Source organism: Euprymna scolopes, chromosome 24 (genome assembly GCF_053919585.1).
Source record: "Euprymna scolopes isolate OS-2025 chromosome 24, ASM5391958v1, whole genome shotgun sequence".
Lineage (NCBI taxonomy): Eukaryota > Metazoa > Mollusca > Cephalopoda > Sepiida > Sepiolidae > Euprymna > Euprymna scolopes.
In genome coordinates, this window is record NC_136505.1 from 82,058,849 (window position 1) to 82,083,632 (window position 24,784).

The 24,784-nt window shown below is 30.1% G+C and overlaps 1 protein-coding gene across 4 annotated transcripts in view; it reads left to right on the forward strand.

Annotated features, from left to right (window-relative positions):
- The window catches only part of LOC145246804 (guanine nucleotide-binding protein subunit alpha-12-like), a 173,140-nt gene that overhangs the window by 54,850 nt on the left and 93,506 nt on the right, over positions 1 to 24,784 (forward strand). For 2 of the 4 annotated variants that reach the window (XR_013863169.1, XM_080108604.1), the window contains exon 2: positions 2,166 to 2,192. The exons of the other annotated variants lie outside the window; for them this stretch is intronic. Coding sequence is in view for 1 of the 2 variants with exons in the window: in XM_080108604.1 (XP_079964730.1) it covers positions 2,166 to 2,192 (27 nt within the window). In the remaining variant the exon portion in view is untranslated. The remainder of the gene's footprint in view (positions 1 to 2,165; positions 2,193 to 24,784) is intronic. 4 annotated transcript variants of the gene reach the window in all.

The following is a 24,784-nucleotide window of genomic DNA, read 5'->3' on the forward strand; positions in this document are numbered from 1 at the left end:
ACCTTGGATTTTGATTATTTTGGACTACTATGTTCATTTTAGTTGTTAGATTCACAATGTTTCATAAAATGTAATTGCTGATTTTGCCATGATTGTTTAACAATCAGTTCTAAATGCTAATCTCCTGGTGGTTGAAGGTTCAATCCTAACAGCAAGCAATAAATATAAATAAGAAATAATATAAAATTATTACTTTTAGCAGTTCATAGCTGATAACTAGAAAAAAAAATTTAATCTACAAGAATAGATAACTTGCTCTGCTTGAAATGCTGTGTAGATTTTATAATATGTTAAGAAGGTTCTCTATTTCAAAAAGATTTACATAAAAAAAAAAAAATTTTTTGTTTTATGATCAATATTACTATTTTTTTTTAATTCTTTTTTTTTTAATTCTTTTTTTTAATTCTTTTTTTTTTAATTCTTTTTTTTTAATTCTTTTTTTTTTCTTTTTTTTTAATTCTTTTATTTTAATTCTTTTTTTTTTAATTCTTTTTTTTTAATTCTTTTTTTTTAATTCTTTTTTTTATGATCGATATCACTATTTTTTTAATTCTTTTTTTTTATGATCAATATTACTATTTTTTTTTTTTTTTTTTTTTTTAATTCTTTTTTTATGATCGATATCACTATTTTTTTTAATTCTTTTTTTTTAAATTCTTTTTTATGATCAATATCACTATTTTTTAAAATTCTTTTTTTTAAATTCTTTTTAGATATTTTTCTACACTTTTCTTTTACTTAAATTTCCAGATCAAGCTGCTTCTCACATGTGTGAGAATTTGATTTTCGTGACGAGATATTTAAGCTTGTTTTTCATGCGCCCTCACATGATGATATTTAAAGTCCACCATTTAACATAACTTGACTCCAGCGAAAAACTTAATCGAATACCACCAGCCTAAAGTCAAGCTATCATATTTCATAGAATTTACTCCAAGTCTGTTAACTAATAGGAAATTATATAACATGGAATTTTATATTAGAACTTCTCTGCACCCCTTTCTATTTTTTTGTCTGTCCTATTTTTTTTTTTTTTATAATAAAATAATATACAAGGATTTCGATTTTATAAATAATATTGGGTTTTTTTTTTCAATCTAGCTTGTCAGTTTGGTTTTCATTTCAAGATAAATTTTACTTTGTTTTTTATATATATATATATATATATATATATATATATATATATATATATATATATATATTAAAAATACATACAAACTACAAAAAGTGACCAAAATTTGAAGTACAAGCAAGCAAAAGAAGTGCTCAACTAAAAACAAAATATAAAATTAGTAATAAATAATGAAGAGACTCAATGATTTTCGTGCAATGACACGAGGCAGACTTTGAATAACTTACAAACTTGTGTATAATCAAAAGAATTTTCTGCCAAAAGTCTAAACGATTTTGTCAAGAGCAAGGATACAGATCGATAGATTTATTAGCAGAATGACAAAAAAAAAAAAATTGATAGCCAATTGAATTTTAAATATACCACAACCATACAAACATTTTTAAAAAGTATTTTTATAAAAAACATTTTTAAAAAGTTTTTTATAAAAAACATTTTTAAAAAGTTTTTTATAAAAAACATTTTTTAATAGAAATTTGAAAGTTAAATTTAATTATTACCATATTTTTTGGCCATTAATTTAAATGAATCAAATTGTTATAAAAATTGAGAAAAGTGTTTTTGTCTAGAAAGGCCAAAACAAAGTATAGATTGTTGGTTATTTGACTAGTAGCAAAGTGTAGTATCTCTTCTGATACTACACATTATCTTTTCTATCCTCGATCAGTGAAGAAGTCCTTCTAGACTGAGGCAATTTCAAATTTTGTTTCTAATCCAAAATGCCCTTTTTGGGAGCTGAATTTTCCCCACATTAAAAACTGACCTTGTGTTTAACTGCCCTCATGGGAAGGCAACTAAAAAGAAACTCTTAAAGAACGGATAATAAACATTATCAGAATTCTTAATGTAGAAATATTTTTTTAATTCATTTTTTCTTTTGATTTAAGAAATAAATTGAAAACTTGATTTAATTTTGAAAGAACAAAAAAAAACAAAAAAAAAAACAAATAACTTTAAAAAAAAAAAATTATAATTTTCCGGCCACCATTCCATGTTTTTGATATTAATTGATTTAATGTGTGCTTGCTTTCAGATTGTAGATAAAAAAATGGAATTGCCGGTATGTAAATAACTCTATTACTTTAAACTAATCCATGCTGGGTTCAGTATATTTAAAAAAAAATATTTGTATTCAGTTTTTATTATGCAAATTATATCAGTGGCGACTCCGGTGGCTATATCAGTATTTTAGTATATCTATTTCAAGCAACAAAATATTTGAGTAGTTCAACAGGGTCTAAGAATAATTGTTTTAATCTCGTGATTCAAAATATTTACTGAAATGTTTTGTTCTATTGTTCATAAAAAAGAAATGATCAAATGAACATGTCTAATCAGACCGATGTAGAGCATTACCATGTCGATCAGTTAAAAAAGCAAAACAAGATAAAATAAAGGAATTAAATAAAATGAACGGCAACTGTGCATAAAACAAGAAAAAAAAAACGTAAATATGTTAGGAAAAAAATATATTAACAAAAAAAAAAATCTTTATATTTTGCCCAAATATATAAGCAAGCAGTTTTGAAGAATAGCGGAAGTATTGTATCAATTTTGCGCTTCCATACCTCAATTACAGACCTGCCGCCATCTTTGAAACTTAGGGTCTCGTTTTATGCACAATTACCAAATGAACTAGTGCATAAACTCGTCCCAGATTTAAATATGCACTAAATACGCTTTAGTGCTTTAATTTCTTAATCATGTTAAATCTAGAATAACTTACAAAAGTTCTTTTTTCAAAGAATATATTTAGTACAACATATTATTTTTAAAGATTCATTTTAAATCATGTATTTACAGTATAATTTTTTTGAATAAAATGTGTCAGAAAAATAAAATTAAATTTGTATGTGCGCGCATGCGCTAAATACAAATAAGCTAAACACATGTTTGCTAAATCAAAGAATTAAACCTGTGGTTGGAGTAAAAAAAAAAAAAAATCGAGAAAAGGAAATAATTAAGAACATGTGTTCTCACTCTGAAGTTCTTTTTAAAATAAATAATTATTTTTTATAGAATTATAACAATATTAAAATATTTAAGTAATTAAAAATGCCTTTAATGTCATATAGCGATAATTTGAATCTTAAGTTATAATATACTTTGTTCAAATTTTGTAATGGCCCGACAAACCAATAACCTAGAGTCACCACTGATACATATATTTGCATAATTCTATTTCATAATACTTACCTGTTAAGCTTAATGCCATGCCAATCAGTTATGCTTTCTTCTTTTCCCACAACACCGATCATTCTATTCACCATTTTTTGTTTTAATTTTTTCCCCTCACTTTTGTTTTATCCTTTGTTCCTGGATATTGTGGATTATTTTATTCTTTTGTCCTTTCCGAGTGGCGTTTTCTTTGCAGTACACATCTCCTCACATGCAAAAAAGGGGTAATTTTATTAGGTTATAAGACTAACAAAAGTATTTGCCTGGAGTTCACAACTACATATATTTGCTAGTAAAGTATTAACTTTTCCTTCAATATTAAAAAGTAAAAATGTGATAATATAAAGTATGTTTTAAGAGCTGTGACGTAGGTTTAGTTACAGACACAAAATCTGTCATATTTTCTTTCTTCATTTCCGGTTTATGATAAACGAACTTGATTATTTCGTCATCAGAGAACGACCAATGACATTGAAATATTTTTACTATAAATTATATTGTGATTTGTGAAGTAAACAGCATACTGTTCTTTCCATCAAATTGAGGAAGTTAATGAAAAGAATATAGTATGTTGAATATAAAATATTTTATTTACTCTATGAACTGACAATGAATATTGAAAAATGGAATCCTTATTTTATTAATTTCTTATTATTCTATCATGTGTTCATGTTTTTAACTTTTCGTTATTTTACTGGTCAATCAGAACGGATGGTTTCATTTATGCTATCAAATCTGTCAGTGAATTAAAGGTGTTAAAACAAAGGATTTTAAGAAGTTCAAATTTCTTTTCTTTATTGAGTAGGGTTGGATTCATAAATTCCTAAGACTGAGTGAACAGTTTCAGTTGTTTAAATCGATTCTTTTTTATTAGAATGACGTAGATAGGCATGGGGAAATCCATATTTCCGTGATAATTATATCTAAATCCTGTTATGTTTTTGTTTTCATATTTCTTTGCTTTTTTGTTTTTTCATTTACTTTAAGTGTTAATGTGATTTTTATGCATTCTTTTGTACGTTAGATTTATATTTAAGTATTGTTACATTTTAAAATAAAGAGGTTTTAATAACATCTTTGTATTTTCTGATCTATGCGATTCCATAAAACCAAATATTAATATTTAAAAAAAAAAAAAAAAAATTTCATAAGGATTATACTTTTGGAACTCGGATGTTATATAACATAATGAAACAAATATTTTAAATTAAAAAGAATACAATAAATGTTTTGCAATTCTAATTTTGTTTTTCAATATTTACATAACAAATTTATGTAAATGTCTGACATTATGTGCATGTATATAAGTATATATATTTTTTAATCATAAAAAATGTAATTTATTAGGTCACATGTTGGATTGGTTGAAATCAGGAAAAAATGAATTTGCGCAGCCAGTTAGTTTTCAAAAAAGACAAAATCCAAAATTAGTTTCCTTATGTTCACCATTCCTCCCCTTTTCTTTCCATTTACAGGTAAAATAGTATTACCACTGTAGTGGTATTTCATTTTGTTTATGTAAATAATAGCCTATATCTAATTTAAGTTTTATTAATAAATGGTGTGTGAGCGATAGAAACTAGGCAAAAGATGGATCACATATTAAATTCATTGCAAATTAAGGTTAATTAGAACAAATGAAATAGATTTTTAAAACGTAACTCAATCCCAGAACCAAATAACATTTTAGTATATATTTTATGTTAAAGTATTTAAACAAATGTTGATTCATTCCACTTTATTTATACCAGGCAAAATAACGGTAATAAGTGAAGTGGAAGGCTTTAACTGTCACAATAATATCGTTTTCTCAGTTTCCTTAATCCTTTTTTTCCTCCCTCACTCCGCTGCTTTTCTTGTTTCTCCTTTATTACTTGTTTCTCACAACGGCCAATGCACTTCTCTATCTTTGCTGATTCCCATACAGCACGCTTGTCTCACTCATAAAGTCATCGATTTTTTTTTTGTTTAAAACAATTTGCAGGTTATAGTTTTGAAAAGAGCAAAACAGTTTTTCTTGTTGTACTTATGTGTGTGTGTAATATATATATATATATATATATATATATATATATATATATATATATATATATATATATATATATAAAATGAGAGAGAGGGTGCATAACCTATTTGAGGACAGACTTACACATACACAAAAATGATTATTAGAAATGTTTTCTTTTTTCTGGTCCTATGCACTTCCGGGAAGTTCACCTTGCCAGGCTTTGTCTTCTCCTTTTCACAAGGGCCTAATTTACTGAACCACCACTTCTGGGAATGCCAGAGTCCCCAATAGTGCTGGCTTTTGAAATCTCACTTTCTGACCCTTGTGTTCCATCATCACCTGCTGTGGGAAGAAAATAAATAAATTTTTACTGAAAAACGTTTTTGAGGATAAAAAAAATATAGTTTTGTAATTTTGTTAAAGTTTCCTTCAGCTTTGATAGCAACTTTTATGGGAGATATGATTGCCAACATGTTACGATTCAGTGACTATTAAGGGTTACTCATTAACCTTTTTCTCAACAATATTCTATACATAATAGTGCAAAAGATTAAGATCCGGGCAATTAGGAGGATGTTAGAGATAATATCAGCATAGAAATTTTCTGTAATCTGTGAACCTTGTTAGGTTGTTCCATTCACTTTTGTGATCTTACTTATCACATAAGACTTCTATGCAGCGTTTTTGTGGGCAACATTTCAGATTATTCCTTTTGACACTTTTGCAATCGACCTTAACTAGCTTTTAGGATTACCACCAACATTTTTTTTGTATGAATTGTATTCTAATGCTGTCAGGTTGTTCAGACTCACATTTTGATGACAGTGAACTGTTCCGTCTTAAGCTTTTAACCATTTTACAAACTTTGTAAATGAAAGATCAAGTATCTTTTAAAAATGGTTCTATTTTTAAATCGCTATATTCAACTTTTATAGTTGCAATAACTGTGTCACTTTGTTGTGTAATTTCATGGTCTGTCAGTGATAATTTTGAATCGCAGAACAAATAACATTCCTGTTCTCAAATACCTTACACGGTTTATATGATAAAGTTGTAGTTCCTGTGTATTCCTCCAAGGGATTTTGAGATAGATCCCCGTAAGCATAGATATTGTCTAACTAAATTATCCAGAACATAGGATTGTTTCATTTTGATCAAATTGGTTACAATATTATCTGCATATGTGCTTGGCATTCATAAATGAGAAATGCAATGTTTTGGTTTCTAACTCAAAAATTATAGAAATTTGTATTGTATTTAAAACTCTGATGTTTATATTTCTCTCAGGATATAGAAATAAAGGTTAGAGTATCTGCATAAACTCTAAAATTGTATTGGGCCCCCAATTTATCTGAGAGGGACCTATGTTTTTAGTGGAGTTCATGCATCCATTAGTTTGAACGATTGCCAAATAATCGTCCATTAGTTTATTAGAAATTTTGCCACAAATTGTATTAATAGACAAATAGATGTGCACAGTAAAAATTTTTGCAAAAATTCCCGTTGCGTCCCCAAGGGCTCAAAAAAGGTAAAAAATGACACAAATTGACACATTTTGCCCCATAACTTTTGATCCATCCATTAGATTTTTCTGAAACTTGGCCAAAATGTGGATCCCGTTGTTCTTAATATAAATCCAGTATGGGGTGAGTCTGGCAAAATTCTGGTTCATGTCCCCGGGGACTTTCAGTGCTAAAGATGCCTCTTTTTGTTGCTCTTTTTTCATATTTCTCAACAAAAACTTGATATGTTTGACTATATAGTAGTTTTTCATGGTGGTCAACTCAAATATACATGTGTTAAGGCCTGAAACTGCACCGTTATCCATTTACATTGGGATTCGGTGTCTGCAGGGACTCAAAAGAGGTCAAAAATGGCCAAAAATGATACTTTTTACCCCATAGCGTTTGATCCGTCCTGAAACGTGGCCAAAATGTGGAGGCCATTGTTTTTAATTTAAATTCAGTATGGGTGACCTTGGCAAAATTCTTGTTCGCATCCCTCTGGGACTTTTAGGGCTAAAAAAGCATGCCTTTTTGGAGCTTTTTTTTTTATATTACTCAAAAACTTGATATGCCTATATAGTAGTTTTCTATGGTGCTGAATTCAAATCTACATGTCTTAAGGCATGAAACTGCACTGTTTGTCCATTTTTCACTGAGATTCGGCATTCCCAGGAGCTCAAAAGGGGTAACAAATGCCCCAAAATTGCAAAAAATGACACTTTCCCCCATAACTTTTGCTCCATCCATTAGATCTTTTTGAAATTTTGCGAAAATGTGAAGGCAACATTGGCCCTTCACATTCATCATTTCTTCACTATTTTTTTGTGGCGTCATCTCACAGCACCAGAGGGGGAACCATACATTCACGGTTTGTTATGTAAAATTTACCAGAGAAACCGATGGAAGTGTTCTTGAATCTCTAACAGCATTTTCATGAAAACTTCAAGTGTATCCTATTTTTCTGAAATTCAAGTTGTGTGTAAAAATATTCATGAAAGTACATAGTGATCTGCATTCAATCCTGGGCAGAGTCAGTTCTTCCTGCTAAAAAAAAGTTTTAAAAAACAAAAAATAGAAATGTTAATATGATGAGGCCCAAAGTTTCGAATGATTTACTAGAAATATTGAAAAAAGGTTTAAAGACAATAAATTTTACCAAAATTTATTTTAATACATTAAAGGCCGTAGGATTCATTCAATCGTGAGTAACGCTGAGTTTCAGTGCTACTATTAGGTATCATCAGTTGGATTAGTGTATGTGAAAATATGATATATAATTATAGCGAAATTCTCTTCCGTTTCAACTTTTTATGGCTCATTTATATTTTGTGTTATTTTGATACATTTTCAATGTAAATAATATAATCTTTTTATAAATGTATAACCATTTCTCTTGTGTTAATGGTTTTTTTTCCATATAGGTTACTATTTTCAGTGATGAGCGATTTTTTTTTTTTTTTTAATGTTGATGTTTTTCAACTTAATATGCCTAATATTATGTGTCTATCCACGTAAAAACATCTCATCTTAAAGAATCGTTTGTCAATATGGCAGGCTTAATATATTGGTTTGAAGTTGCCTTTCACAAAAGAAATCTAAGTTGAAAACTATGGTAAATGAAATATTTTCACTTTTATCAAATTATGTTTCTGCCTGTTTTTATACGATCCAAATCTGAGATTGTCTTTCTTATTGATTTACCAGCTTGATCTCTACCATGCTATGAATCATATTTATTATGAACACTCATTTTTGTACATGTTTTTGAGGGGCAATGAAATGTTACCTCACATTCAGGCCGGTTTCATACAAGTTATTGCTTCCATTATGATTTATTTGCATTTATATGACATGACATATTTGTAAGGATTTTTGACTTTTTCAAAGCTTGCATTTTAGTTATACACTGAAAATTTGACCAATAACACAAAGCAAATTTTCTAATATCCAACAAACTTTAAATGGTCTTAATTCAGTTGCTAATTGTACGACTAAAATAAATGTCAGATCATTGTTTATGTTTTGCAAAGATTTATGTGCCCACACTAAAAGCTTTTAGATATAATGAGAATATAATTTTGGTTTGGATACATACTAGTATCACACGCACACACACACACACATAAAAAAAAAATGGTGATAACTATTTTCTTATACATCTATGAAATAATTGATATACTTTATTAATCAGTTATATAGTATCTTAACTTTACATTAATTAAAAAAAAAACATGAAAACTTCTCAAGGCAGATCACCCTGGAAACAATTTTTCAAAGCTGATCTCAAGTTTTTTCGATCATGAAATATTTTTTGTGCATGGAGTGAATTATTATTAATGCCATAACGCTTTTCTCTTCTAACATTTTTTCTTCACTAATGCTGTATTTTCTTTCTAATTTATACATTTTAAATTCTGATACAATTGTGAAAAAGTAAAAACGTTTTGGTATTTTTTTTTTTATTAGAAATTTTCCTTATATTTGTTTAATGCAAAGTGTTATACATCCACATATGAGCATCAATTTGTTCGTGTTTGTTTAAAGGAATTAGTATCAGAAAGAATTTTTAGGTTTAGATAGAAATATAAGTAGAGAAAAAACTGCATCAAACGAGAATAATTTATCACAGAACCATGTTTTTTTTTTTATTCAGTTATGAAACTTTGTCAGAAATAGCGTTTGTATATCTGATTTGACTCTCTTTATTAAATGTTATTCTTGACAAAACAACTGATACGAAATGTCGAATCTTAAAGAGCATGATTCTGTGTTAAACAATTCTTGTTCTGTAAAATTTTTTTATCACCTTTCTTCCTATCTAACCACACACAATTACTCCCCCAGCTTAACATTCACAGGCCAAATGAATTGGAACATATACACTGAGGATATTGTCAAGGTTGCTATGAAGAAGGTGGGCTAGAAAATAACTCTCACCTAAGAGTGTTGTATATCTCTACAAAGCCACCATTTGCTTATACATGGAGTATTGTTGCCACATGTGATCTGATGCATCTGTCAGTAATCTCTCCCTCTTAGACAGTGTCTCCCCGTCCCACAAAATGTCTCCAATCTAATTGGTCTCGAACTATCAAACTGCAATCCTTGTCGCATCATCATCAGTGTTGCATCGTTGTGCCTGTTTCGCAAGTATTTTAATGGAGCATGCTCTGATGAACTCATAGCACTGACGCTGTATCAACGTACATACTCCGAACTAACCCAATAAGCGGCAAAGCCCCATCCACTCACTGTTGAGCTACCTAGATGCCAAGAAGTTTTCTCATAGATTTTTCTTGTGGATATTGAAATTCCCTGCTTGTTTCTTGCTTTTCTGACTGTACTAACATGCAGAAGTTTAAATGTAACATGAACAGACATCTTGCTGCTCACCTCCCTACATAGTCTCCTGTAGACTTCGTCCCAAATAGTAGCATCTTACCAAGTGGCATCATAGATCGTTTGGGATGAATAATAGTGACAAAAAAAAATCTTCGTATTTAAATTCCAACTCAAAAATTACCTATTTTTAATATTTATTTTAGATAATGCAAAGGAATAAATCAGTTGGAAATCAAAAAAAAAAAAAAAAAGGGGGATATGATTAAAATGTGCTCCTCCCATCTTCTCTCTCATATATATAACTAGCCTGAGTGCCCAGTATTACCTGGGTGTTTGGAGGTGTGTTGAGCAAAAAAAAAAAAAAAGAAAAAAAAGTGGTAGTAGGTAGGCAAGCTCGAACCCGTACTGCAAAGGAGGAAAAGAACGTAAAAAAAATTTTTTTTAAATAAATGTGATGTCTTTGCTGTTGCGCCCATCGCCAAACCGGAAGTGATGAATGTTTAAATTAAGGCTAGTCAATTGAAAAGAGGGGATGATTTTCAAAAATATCGACAAAAAAGCGACCCCCACCCAAAAGTGCCCAGTTGAGGGTGAAGGAGTTAAGTTTTTTAGCCAATTTTTCGATATATGTTGTCCGAAGAGTTGACCTTCAAAACGATACTAATTTTGTGAAAATTTGTTGCCTTTGTCGAATGTTTTAGGTAGACATACATACAAACATACATACAAACATACAGGTGAGATTTATATTATAGACTAGCAGTGGGTACCCGGTGTTGCCTGCGTGCTTGGAGGTGTGTGTGGTTTTAGGTAAATCAAAACACCTGGGTGTTTGTTTCGGGGGTGGGGGGGAGTAAAATAAAAAAAATAGTTTTGGTTGGTGAGTATGAAGGATCGAACCCGAACCCTTGAGTCGAAGTTGGAAATTAAAGTGTGAAAAAAAAAATGTGCGATGTTTACCACTGGGCCACCACGAAATAGTAATGGAAACATGTTTGAATTTATTTAAGTATTAAAACTTGGCAGGTGGCCATACTTAATGAGATCAACTTTGACTGCGGGGCAGGATTTTTTTTTTTTTGCTTCCCCAAGATGTTGGGGGGGGGGACCAGCTCCCCATAAAAAGGGGGTTGTCCAAATTGAATAGCAATTGTCTGATATAAGGAGAAACTCCACATTGATGAAAGTTGATTGCTTTCGGACATTTCTGGCGATCGCGACCAGAAAAATGCCGCCAGAATTAGTTTCTCTTTTATTATATGAAAAAGCTGTATGCACATGCGACGATCGAAAAATGTTGAATATTTATCTTTTCAAAGTCGAGCAAATTAAATAGACAGGCGACCCCCGTTGTTAACTCATGGATATTATCATTTAGACGTGATATAAAAAGTTTTAAGAAGTGAGTCGACCGATCGCTTCTTGGAAAAAAAGTCTTTCTCGGACATACACAAAAAGCGAACATACATACACACACAATTTCACTTTTGCATATATAGATGAGAGAGAGATTAATAGTATGTTTACATCCATAGGGTAAAAATCCACATAATCCTTACTGTTTTTGTTTAAAAGTGCTAAAAATAGGCTTAGAACACGTGTACACGCATACAGACATCAAACAAATTATTAATTTTTATCTTTACTTGCATGGTAATATATATTTGTGTGCTTTTGAAGCACAAAAATTAATGTTATATATTTTGTGTTTTGATCTTATTTCAATATTTTATAATTTCATTTTTTATTCATTGTTTTCTGAATGGCAATATGTATGCATTTGTGAGTCCCAAAAAAGTAATTGACAAATGTAATTTAAAAAAAGAATGGAGGAAAAAAAAATTTATTAAATTTTATTTATATTATTTTTATTAATTATATTTTTTCTGTCATCTACATGCATATGTATTTTTGAATGAAACACTTGTTTTAACTAAATGCTCACGTTTAACTCGCATTGATTCTGTAGACATTAAATATTACAGTGAACCATTCACACGTGTATTGTGCCAAATTTGAGTCAAATTTCAAGTCATAGCGTTAAGCCGAAAATATAAAAAAAAATTAATTAAAAATATAAATAAAAAGTTAACAGATTGAATGTCTTATGTGGTTTGAATGTTTTTTAATGAGCTGATTTGTCAAATTCATAATCTCAATACTTATTCCACCTGCTGTCTTCGACATTTTTGCAATAACACATCTTTCTTCCTATACCATTTTTTTTTTCAATTCTTATAGTAGGACTAAATACTGCTTCACAGTTCCATAAAATGCCTGTATTCAATAATTTATGATAGTGGCATTTCTAAACATTCTTATGCTCTTTGTTGTTAAAAGGATTCTTGGAAATGCTATTATGAGAAATTATTAAATTCAGAGTTTCCATGAAACTGCAGAAATCTAGGAGTTGCAGAAGCAGTATCGAGTCCAACTACAAGAATTGACAATGAAAGCTGACTGACCGAAATATGTCTGCAAATGTATAGTTTGCTGATATTATAAACAACTTTGCTCTTTTGCGTTTTCTAGACGAGAAGATCTATCTTTTCTCTATTTTTGTTATAGTCTTATAACAATTTGGTTCATTTTATAATTTAATGTCTAACTGATATCATGATAATTAAATTTAACTTTGAAAGATTTTTTTTAATTCTTAAAAGAAATAACTGCTAAAGAAACAAAAGAAGGAAAAAAGAAATCAAAAGTATTTATGGGAGTCAACAAACTCCAATGGATTTTATTGCAAAACTTTTTTTTTTTTTTTTTTTTTTTTTTTTTTTTTTTTTTTAATATTTTGTCATTAAATTCTTTCCAAAATAAAATGCAAATATTTTCTTACAGTTTTCCCTTAGAAATTCTTGTATGTGATACAAAAATCAAAGTAAAAAGATTTCCAAGCAACATCGGTTTGGCACAAGTATTATTTTTGCAGGGTTTTATATTTGCTTTTATGGAGTCAACAAGTAGACATTTTTAGAAATTGTTTCGTTAAAGTCTGAACTAAACTTTTTATAATGTACGTACAACAACCGTCCTGTTAGTGAAATGTGCCTTTTAGTTTTTTTGCAATATGATCTGCTAATTACCAATTACTTGTGTTGTCAGGATGCCAACTGACAGAAACACACACACACACACACACACACACACACACAGTGTGTATGTGTTAAAGAAGGCCACCTTACCCACAGGATGCTGGTTCCATTGCAAACAGGACATGCTTCATATTCCAATCCTTTCTTCCATCTCCACTCTTGCCACACTCCCCAGGCACTTTTCAAGTGATACCAATGTCACTACGATCATACTCTATGATCTAAATAGCTGATGGCTGACAAAAATCCCTGATCCAACCATCACTTAAAAAAATTCAAAAAAGACATTTTATTTATTTTTTTAGATGTCCTTTTTATTTTACTTTATTGTGTGAAGATAATAAAGTTTTTTATTATGAATTGTTCTAAAAGTGATCTGCTCTTATTGGCAATGTAAAAAATGAAGGAATGTTTTATTATTCACCAACAGTCACCGCGGTGTTGGCCGGAATGAATCAGAACAACATACATATTTTTATTTCCTTATTCGTGTTTTTGTTATTTTTTCCAATTTTTCCAATTATCAGTTTGCAAGTTATAAATAAATTAAAATAAGACATTGTTTTCTCTGTGTATGGGTGCCTCACACAAATGCAGCCCCACAATATTATTGTAAAAATTATCACTTGATCGGTTGTAATTTTTTTTTTTTTTTTACTTGGAAAAGACAATGTTTGATCTCTGTAATGAGCTTTGTTTCCAAACTATATTATCGATTTCACAAGCTTTTTCCTTTTTTGCCAAAAGATGGAAAACATATCCGCCGCAGATCGGTTCAATTTAAAGGTTTATATAACTTATGGACATTTTGAATATAGAAAAAAAAATCTGTTTGACACTTGTAATCTCTTGTCATTTGTTATTTTCTGATACCATGTATCTTAAAATTAAATTAAACAGTTGATACTATTGTAATTTTGTACATTTTTATTATCCATTCTTTTCTATTATATAGTTGAATTTGTTTTATTCAGTCACATATATTGTGCACACTCTTTTTTAATGTTATAAATTCTGACAATACTAGGTCTTCCTGCTTAATGTCTTTATATATAACATAATTTAGTAATTCATTCGATTTGTTATTTCCCATAAAGAAAAGGCTTATATCTAACCACCGGTTCCTTGTTACCCTCTTATTTTCTTGTGCTGTTTTCTATCCTTTTGGTTATTCCAATTAAATGATATATAAACAAAGGTGACATACTTTTACTGTTGACATAAACCATCAAATTGAACCTCTTTGTGGCACGTTTCTCATGCTTTTCAAAAGAAACAAAGAACAATGATCTTTATTAGTTAAACAATATGTTTTACGTCAATGCATATCTTTGTTAAAAAGAATGTTTTTGATCCTTTATGGAATTTAAGAAATGTACTTGAACTAGCAAGTCTTGAAGGGTGAATAATTGGTGCAATGGATGTGTAGCAGATTCTGGAATCATCTATGCAATGTTCACATCCTACTGGATTTAGTAATACATTAACCGTTTGAATTTAACCATTTATTTTAATTAAACTGGCTGGGTTGTTTTAACAACGTTTTTATGTAACCTTTGACCTTTTTCAAACTTCAGAACTCGACAATTTATACATTATCAGTCATCACCAGATAGAAATGTTTATTTCTCACTTATCGTCTATAGTCAGAATTGAACCAGCGATCTCCAAAAGACGTCATGTCATACTACTATTCGAACTTAAGATTTTGCAAGCTGATTTTATTCAGCAAAATACAGACGAGTGCAGGAGTAGATTTTTATCTTTTAATTCCTCATTTCAGTTTGTGATCAGAAAAGCAGATAATTTCAAGTTGAGCAAAGATACATAACCCCCCCCCCTCTTTATGTTCTGCTATTCCTATGCTGCCACCAATTACAACTGTCAGTTTCATCATGCCCATAGAATTAAGTCAACTCACTCGGTGACTTTGGCTCAAAGTACATCCAAACTTTTTTCACCAATATCAGCTGTCAGATCGTATGTCTACACAAATCCACCTGTCACATGACCAATATTTATATAAGTTACTAAAGTTAGAAACTTAGATACGGTTTACATATTTTCTCATTGGACAACATCTATACAGAGAAAAAAGGGGGAAAAATGTGCTTTTATTTTTTTACGAAGAAGATTGGGCAAAAGTGCTACAAATAACTCGTTTTCAATTTAATCAAACGCTATGAACTATTTGAACATTCTCTTTTCCATTATGAATGAAAAAGCTGAATTTCAAGTATCAAAATATCAAAATATATTCATCATGTTGATAAAATGTCATTTTCATGCAGTCAGTGCATCATACTTCAACTCATTTTCTGCCACTTGCACTTACCAACCTGATATCCTGATTTCAGAGAGTATAACTGTTATCTAGAACTCAACTCTGTGCCTATACTCATCGGACTCGCATTAATTTTGTTTATTGATTCTGTTTCATTTTACCATTATTCTCACAAGAGAACTTGATTACATTTTGAACTATTTATCTCTAATATAAATTACATTCGGAATTGCCTACCAGCATAATGTAAGTTCAAACTCCACTTTCTCTCATAAACTGATAACTTATCTATGAACGTATCCCTTGCTTGTCAGTTATTGTTTAGAACTTTTTTCCCCTGTTTGATTTTTATCTTTTGTTTCATTTTTCTTTATGTAAATCTATATTCGCATTGGAATTTCTAACTTTGTAGGGTGACCCAAAAAAACAAAAACAAAAGCTAAATGGAGGCCATCTAGATCATATGCTGTAGAACGGAGAAAAAAAGGCCAAAGACCCTTGTTTTGATGTGATGTTTTGAATATAATAAACTAGTTATGACCAAAGTTTCATTTCATTCGGACAAAACACTAAGAAACGGGGCCTAATTGGAGTTGGGGTCCGTTTTTTTTTTTTTTTTTTTTTTTTGGTCACCTTGTATTGGTTGATGTGATTTCGCATTTGTTGGTTGTTTTTTCTTTTACTTTCACTGGTGTCTTGAATTAGTGTTTTTTTGTTGTTTTTTTTGTATTTTTTTAAATCAGAAATCTGGGACGTGGGTATTTTTTCTTTTGCTTTTATTATTGTGCTGCATAAAAGCTTACATAGTCCTAACAAAAGCCAACGCATAACAATTATCACTTAGAACTGATTGTTAACCTATGCTTGTATCATTACATCATGTTTGCGTTGCCAATTCCATACAGGTTCCTGTCAAATATTTGTAGGTGTAATTTAGTGTTTATTGCTTGTTTTATGCCTAGCATAATGACTGCAACTGTTTCTACCTACTGTGTGTCAGGTATTTCTTTCTTTGCTTAATCTTGTTTATCCTTCTACCGTTTCCTGTCCTTCCTTTAAGAGAGGAAAGTTTATTTTTGTTTTCTATTTTTTTTTTTCTGCTGAAGAATCTGCAAAATATATTAGCATGTTTTTCTGTGTGCTACCATTTTATGAAAATCTGTTTGTGGATATATGTATGCGTGCCTGTGTATGGTAAATAATGTGAAGAGAATTTCGGTTCATTTCAATCAAGATTTTATTTACTATAAAAAAATTGGAAACGGAAAAATAAACAAGTTGTAAAGACAGTTTCAATAACAAATGAAGGAGGGGGATGACGTGTCTAATGTTATGCAAAGAGGAGACCTGAGCTTCGATCTGTAGAAATACAATTGCATCAAGTTTATTAATAGGAAACGTGTAGGAAATTACAATGTGGAGAGATGCAAGGTTTACAGCAAGCAAAGAATTTAACGAAAATATGCAATGCATAAAGACTTGATAAGGAAACGAAGGAGTCATCATTATCATATTCGGTTTAACGTCCATTTTACTTACCGGCATGTATTGGACGGCTTTTAGAAATTAACTTCCAAACTAATCTCCTCAGTTTTCGTTAGAAGTCATTTTCTTACTTGATGTGATGGGGACCAGTGTTTTTATTTCTTATGTGATTGTTCACCAAGGCTAAACATTGTTTCATCTGCCCTTACCAAAGAAAAATATATATTTCCCTTATTTTTTGTTTTCAAAAGCAGAGACACTAGCCAAGTAAGTTGCCCATTGTTGTAATTACTTTAATGTAATAGATCCATTTATTTTCGGTTTATCAAAGAAATATATATTTTGAATAATCAAACAAACTGTTTTGGAAATTAAATTTAAAATTTAAAGATACAAATATTTTATTAAAAATCATTTAAAGAAGGAAAGAGTTTGTTTTTTTCCTAAATAAAATGCCCATAGCTTGTGTTGTTATATCGAGGTGATGTTGTACACTGTTGTGTGGATAAAAATTTTTTTTTTTTTTTTTTTTTTGTGCCTGGTTGCTGTAGTGTAATGAAGATTAACAAAAAACATCTTTAAGAAAATTTAAAATGAAAAACAAAAACTCTTTCCTTAACTGATGATGAATATTTTACTATCCAAAATCAATAAAAAAAAATGTCTGTTTTCTTAATAAAATATTTGCAGTCTTTAAAACAAATGAAAAACAGTCATCTCTTGGTGTTCTTAAGTCCAAGACAGTTGGACTGAAAGAAAGCATGTTTTTCATTTCTTAGCAGTCTACAGAGTTGAAAAGGAAACGAGAAGGCCACAGTGAGTCATTAAAAAAATCCCTTACAGACGAAAGGGATGTAAGGAAGACAGTCAATGAAGTAAACGTTTCCACAATATTTTCGTGACACATTGGGGTTTATATAGCCAATTTGAATGCCTACTGGAGAGAATTTGAATGCATACTAGACACAGTCCTCGAGTCTCTAAGGTCCTTCTGTACAAAGGTTTACTTGTCATGAGGATATTTCCTCCTACAAATAAACCTTGACTAAATATTCAAAATAACACTGAAGCCCAAATAAAATTCTCTCGGTATGGCTGTTCTACACTGGCTTATCCGAGGATTGGTTGCCTATAGTAATAACAATACGAAGTTGGATTCTCTACCAGACTAGATGAATTCTTGTCCTGTAATCCAGTGGAACCAAGAGAAAGGTATACTAGATCGTAGTTAACTGGTCAATAAGTGAATATCTGCAACAATCAATAGGACGGAAAATAGTTTTCTATTTTTTCTATACTTCTAAGCAAATTTCAGAGAAAACTAAAAAAAACAAAAAAAACTAATAACTAAAGAGTCAAGTAGGTAAATAGTTCTGAAAATAAGAACATGGTAGACATGTGTTTGTTGGAGACAAGATATTAATAAATAGAAATTCTGTTTGTGTGTTGTATACTTTAATGCGTCTTGAAATAGCTTCTTTTTTTTTTTCTTAAAGGATTTTACCCAAATTGAAAGAAAACTGATATTGTGCCAGCTGTCAGTTGTACTATCAATTTTTAAAAACCAAATAAACATCATTTACCTAAATACCCCCCCCTCATCATTCCTGTCCTTCAGTTTGGGAGTATCCCTACTTTAGTTCCTTACTACAACATATGGGAGAAGCTTAGCAACATGCCACTCTCTCCAAGCAATTCACAGCTTGTCACTCGAGGTGGAGGAGGTTATCTTGTCTTGGATATTTTTACTTCAGAAGTTGTAGTTTCTTCCTATTACAATAGAGATGGGGGGGGGGTCTAGTGCACTTGTGAAACTGGCCATTGGGACTGAGCAATCAACGTTTTTTTTTATACTATATATACAATAATAATAATTATTATAAGTATTATTATTGATACAAGGATGAACACATGTGCAAAGTACTAAACTCGCTGTCCACTCCATCATTCTGGTTTCATTTCTCTGTGTTAAATGTCTTTTCTGCTAATTATCTTTGTTACTCTCTTTTTAGAGATGAAGAGTGGCCGTCCTCCTAAAATTAAGCTAATTTAGAAAAGTAATGAGTAAATTCTTTGTCATATTTTTAGAATTTGTTTTCGTAAGTTTCTTTCAAATCTGTCCCTCTTGTTTGCTGATTAGAGTTCTTTTTTTTTCCAGGGTAAGCACATCTGATTAATGATAGTGTTAAAAATAATGGCGAAAAATTAGATCTGAGATGTGATGTTTAGGGTTGGTTGTTTTTCATTTATATCCTGTAATAACTTATAAATTATATCCTGTAAAGTACCCATCTACATCAAATAAGTAGTTATAACCACACATTCGCTCTCTATTTTCTCTTTTTGTCCTCTTATGTTTGCTATAATTAGTTACCAGCAGTGTTTACATTGTAAATTTTACTTCAAGACGCCCCGTATTTCTGCTAGTCTAAATGTTGTGTGCTAAAATCATCATGGGGGACATGCTAATTTTTAATTGATGTATAGTTTTTGAATGTACCGGTGAGAGGGGGGGGGGACTTTAGCCTCTCTTTTTAATAAAAAGCAAAAATACTAAACAATGAGCATATGTTGCGTTTTGTGGTTAATTGGGTAATTTTGTAATAGAATGAAATATAAAAGCCAGTTTCAATAAAAACAAACATTGAATCTATTTAAGGATTGGTAAGAAAAAAAATGTCCGAAAGAATTTAAAAAAGAAAAAAAAAAATCCTTTCCCTCAAATTGCTTGCTGATAAGTTTGTGTATGTGTTGTTTCAGTTTTCAGCAGTTCAGTATTTTTAACTCATAAACTTACCCGTTGCTATCATCCTGGCTCTGCTGCAATATTTATGGATGTACAATAGAATTCTCCATAGACGAAATTAGTTAAAAATGAGTTTAACTATCGGCAAAATTGAAGTTAAATGTTTATTTCTTGAAAAAAAAAAATTATTTTAATTGTTTTTGCAATAAGCAAAGCCTGCATATGAAAGCCTGCATTGATTGACATTTTAAGTCATGGTTGAATTTTGGTGGAATTTCAATTTCCAATTTTTTCCAAATTTGATCTATGGATCTGATGCTCTTTCTCTTTAATAAGAGTAACTACCATGCAAAATCTTAGCCTGATCTGATAAAGTGTTTGATTTGTAAATACTTTCATAGCATAACTTTATGAAATATGAACAAGTAAAGCCTAGGTTCATCCTTATTTTTATGTATAAAATCCCACAACTAACTTATGTACTTGTTTCTGAATATCTTTGCAATAAACAAAATCTTGTAATGTTGAACACAATAACACAGACTGTAAGAAAAGAACATAATTGTAATTTGAATCCTTGCTAATAATCATCCTTTAATATGTTGTGATACTTTCAATTAAACTTTGCAATTTTAATTTCATTGCTGTTGTAAGATGATTTCTATTTTAATGTCATTTTTATTAGTTTCTTGTATGTCTGTCTAGGTTTTCTCACTACTTTCTATCTCTTCAATGTTACTGATTTTAAATAAACAAGTGACCTTTTGAATAGCCCTGAGATGTAGTACTCCAACTAAGGGAAATTTTATACTGCATATATTAACTATTGTAAGATGATTTCTCTTCCAGTGTCATTCAGCAAAACTGTCACTTAAATAATATTGAGTTCTAATGGTAGTCATCTAGAGTTTGAAGGTTCAATTCTCAGTGTGTGTGATATATAATTACAAATTACTTCTACCTAATCATGGTTGATGGAACCAGAGAGAGTTATACTTGTGGATTAAATTCTGTACTGATCCTGGATTGTAAACAGATGGGGTTGAAGATGTCCAGAGGTTACATTACCCAAAACCTGAGGATAATGTCCACGATAAAAACAATTGTTCAAATAATAGAAATCATAAAAAATTTGGAAATGAGGATTAAAAAAAAATAAAATTCACACTTTCTGCGACATTGTATATCATCAAAGTGAATGCTATACAATTGCAGTGCAATTAATATGCAATTATTAGTTACAAAAAAGCTGTGCACACTGCCATTCTAAATTTTAAAATGAAACAAAAAAAAATGATGTAAATCATAAGATTTGATTAAGCACATTGCTTCCAGTTTGATTTGCAGTCTGACTTGAGAAAGACTACGCTGATGTTTTCTTTTCTTTTCTTTTTTTTACAATACTTTGTCATCTAAATTTTTGAATGGTCTTAAATCGTTTCACCAATTTGCACTCCAGATTTTCATTTGACACCTTCTGGCATTTTATGTAAACTCGTCGAAAATTTTGGCAATATCATGGTTCATATTCTGCATAAGTACCAAAAACTCAATTCTCAACTTTCTGTCTTCATCAAAAATTGTTTCTGATAAATTGATAGTTCATTCTCTCTAGACTTTTTCTTTCATTGAACACTAGTATATATTAAGAACAATGCATTTTAATTCAATTATTTGCACATGCAATTTATTTTGCTCAGAATATTTTTTGCAGCAAATATAAATTACAGTCAGAGATCATTTTTCTATCAACATCAAATTTCACTAATAATAGTTCATAATACATTCTTTCATTTATTATTACTGTTAAAGCATTTGTATTCTGCTAGAATCTGGCATGGAAACAAATAATACCTGAAAATATTAAAATTTTGATGTCAAGTCAGGTAACATGACACATCCTTCAATATCTACAATTTTAAAATGTTTCCATTAGCTATATATGACCCATAACTATCATATGGAGTAAGATATCTTTATTATTAACCAGCTGTATCTCTCCAAAATTGTACAAAATCATTCTATTATTCTTTGCCTGATATTTCCATGAATGTTATTGTAAATTATATGTATTCCTTTGTTGTCTGTTATTAAAGCAAATACAAAATTTTTTTTTTTTTGTTTTCTCTTAAAAGAAAAAAAAAAAAAACCCAACCCATTTTCTTTATTTTCAGACTTAGATTCCCCTTTTTGCATAATGCATAAAATCATCTGCTACAAAAGCAAACAGAAGTACTTTACATATTTATTGCTTCCATTCTGTTTTCAGTGACAATGGATAACCTGTACAAGGGTAGTTGCACATGTTGTGGAGCAAGGGTTGCACAATCTCCAACCACACTCCTGAATTGACACTGCGTGATTCCAGTGGCAAGGAGAAGTCTAGGACAACTGGAAGCAATGCAGATATAAGCAGAGAGCATAAATAGCACCTGGTATTCCCAAATAGTCACTTACTTAGTACTGACCAGGTCTAACATTGCTTAACTTCGAGGATCTAGCGGGAACCAGTGTATCAATCATGCCATATATATATATACTTTACTTAGACATTTAAAACAAAACTCTAACTTCTATTAAGAATCTTTTATAAAACATAAAATTACAACTCGTACATATTAACAAGCTAACCTTCTTAATGTGTTAGTTCACTGTGAAGAGGCTGTATTTTGTGCATCACGTAGTGCTGGGATGCATGGAGGCTTGTTGAGGATTCCACGAATAGACCATCTCGGCTTATCCCTCTACAGGATTAACATATATATGTTACATACAAGGTAAATAAATTTATGACTTATTCATTACATATATTTCAAGAATTTAGCATAAGCAATTTCTTGTACGATCGTTTCTGAGATATGGATTTTTATGAAGTCACTTCATCAGGACAAGGAATAGACACCAAGTTCGAAGTTAAACCATAGCATCATGACTAGAGTACAGACATTACTCAGATATGCAACAATATGAGAGGTTGTGGGAAAGCAAGGATATGATAATTACAATTCAATGAAAATAGATTACAAAACAATTATATCAAAGAATGAGCAGGCATATAAATAAAATATACAATAGAAAAAAAGATTTATTTTTTACAATTACAGAGATCTTTCCCCCAAGAGAAAAATTTATAAAATATGATAATCTATAATAAAAAAATCTATAAAATATATCTTAATAAAAATGTTGATAAAAAATATATAATTTGTAATGGAGCACTTGCACTAAATAGAAGTAGACTATCCTTTCCTGAATATATTCATGCTGATATGAATGTTTATTTGTTTATATTTTGTGAAACAGATAATGACTAAATCTTAATCAATTGTTCAAATTCAAAAGCTTGTTCAGAATGATTATGGTAATTACACACTCGCCCCTTTTATGTATGAATTCCATCACATTTCAGAATAATTAATGCAATAGTTCTGGAGTTTACATAAAGTTTGTGTGTGTATCCTAATGTTACCCAGGAAAGTAGAGTATCCCCCCCCAATTCCTTGAATTATTTAACAACTGGAATAAAAAAAACAAAAAAACTTTAAGTATGAAATTCGTAAACCGCACAACCTTGTGTAATTGGCTAAAAGAATGATTGTTCATAATTTATCTTCAGAAAAACGAAAATCGAGTGTAAATATAACTAAAACTTGATTTAATAAAGTTTGTTTCTCAAATGAATTTTTTGCTTAGATATATAGCGGGGTGGAAGGCTTTGATGTTAACGTACAATCTAACACAAAAAAATGAAATGATATGCATTATGCTGGAATTTAATTTTCTAAAGAAGTAAAATTTTGGGATAGGGGTATACTCAGTAACTATATTTTGGGTTTGTTTGTAATGTACAATTTAGTAAAGGAATAAGATTAAAATCCGCTGTAAGAGGTTAGGGTTAGTAAATGTAATTGTCGAATTGAAAATCTAAACAAAAAGATTTCTCGCCTCCTCCAATCAATTCGCCCTAAATAACTGGTTCACTTTTCATACCATCAGTCGTATTCAACACATGAAATGATAGCATGACATACTAAAATGGTATGCTTCATAGATTTTCAAAATTATACCATTATCATTGTAAGCTAACACTTAACTGCTGATAGTGACTGCAGACTGTGAGCTGACCTAATTTTTTCACGTTTTCATGTGTAATGCCTGCAGCTTTGTTTTGACTCTTGGGATCATTTCATAGTTCACAAAAACTAGAAGTCTTGTATATCTAATTAAAGATGCAAAAAAAAAAAAAACTTGTAACAGAAAATACTGACAATGACAGCAGCCTTCTGCATACTTTTGCATTTTAATATTGTAATTCACATATTGAACTTTTGATGTTGACTTTTGAGTAAAATATACTTTAAGATCTCCTTAAATTCTTAATGTATACAATTATGAAAACAAAATGTTCAAAGTTAACCATATATATATATATATATATTCAGTAGAATACAAAATTTACGACATAATTAATATTTTTTAATCATGCTCAAATATAGAATTCTATATTTAATTTTATGATTTTTAACAAATGAACAATGCCAAGGCAAATATTTGAGCTTAACTAAATTAATAACACATTTCAAGATGAATTGCAAATTGCATTGTTATGATGACTGAACTTATGCATCACCTGAAAGTTTCATCCTGAGATACACTTGAAGGTTTGAGGTTATATTGATCAAAATGTGAAAATGACACTGAAGATGAGAACAGCAGTCAGAAGAATCCAAATAATACGAATTTCATCTCTGTTGCAGATATTGGCAGTATGAGATTCTAAGAAAACTGTCATGGATGTGCATCAGAAATGTATGCATCATTGAATTCCTGGCAAAAGTACATTGAGAATGGTGGTGACCCTGTAGAACAATAAATTCTGGAGCACAAAATACTGCTTGTTTAATGGGAACACTCCCATTTTTGTAGCTCTTTAACTTTTGAGTTAAAAAAATAGAAGGCTTTACTTTTGGAATGACTCTCCTATATATATATATATATATATATAT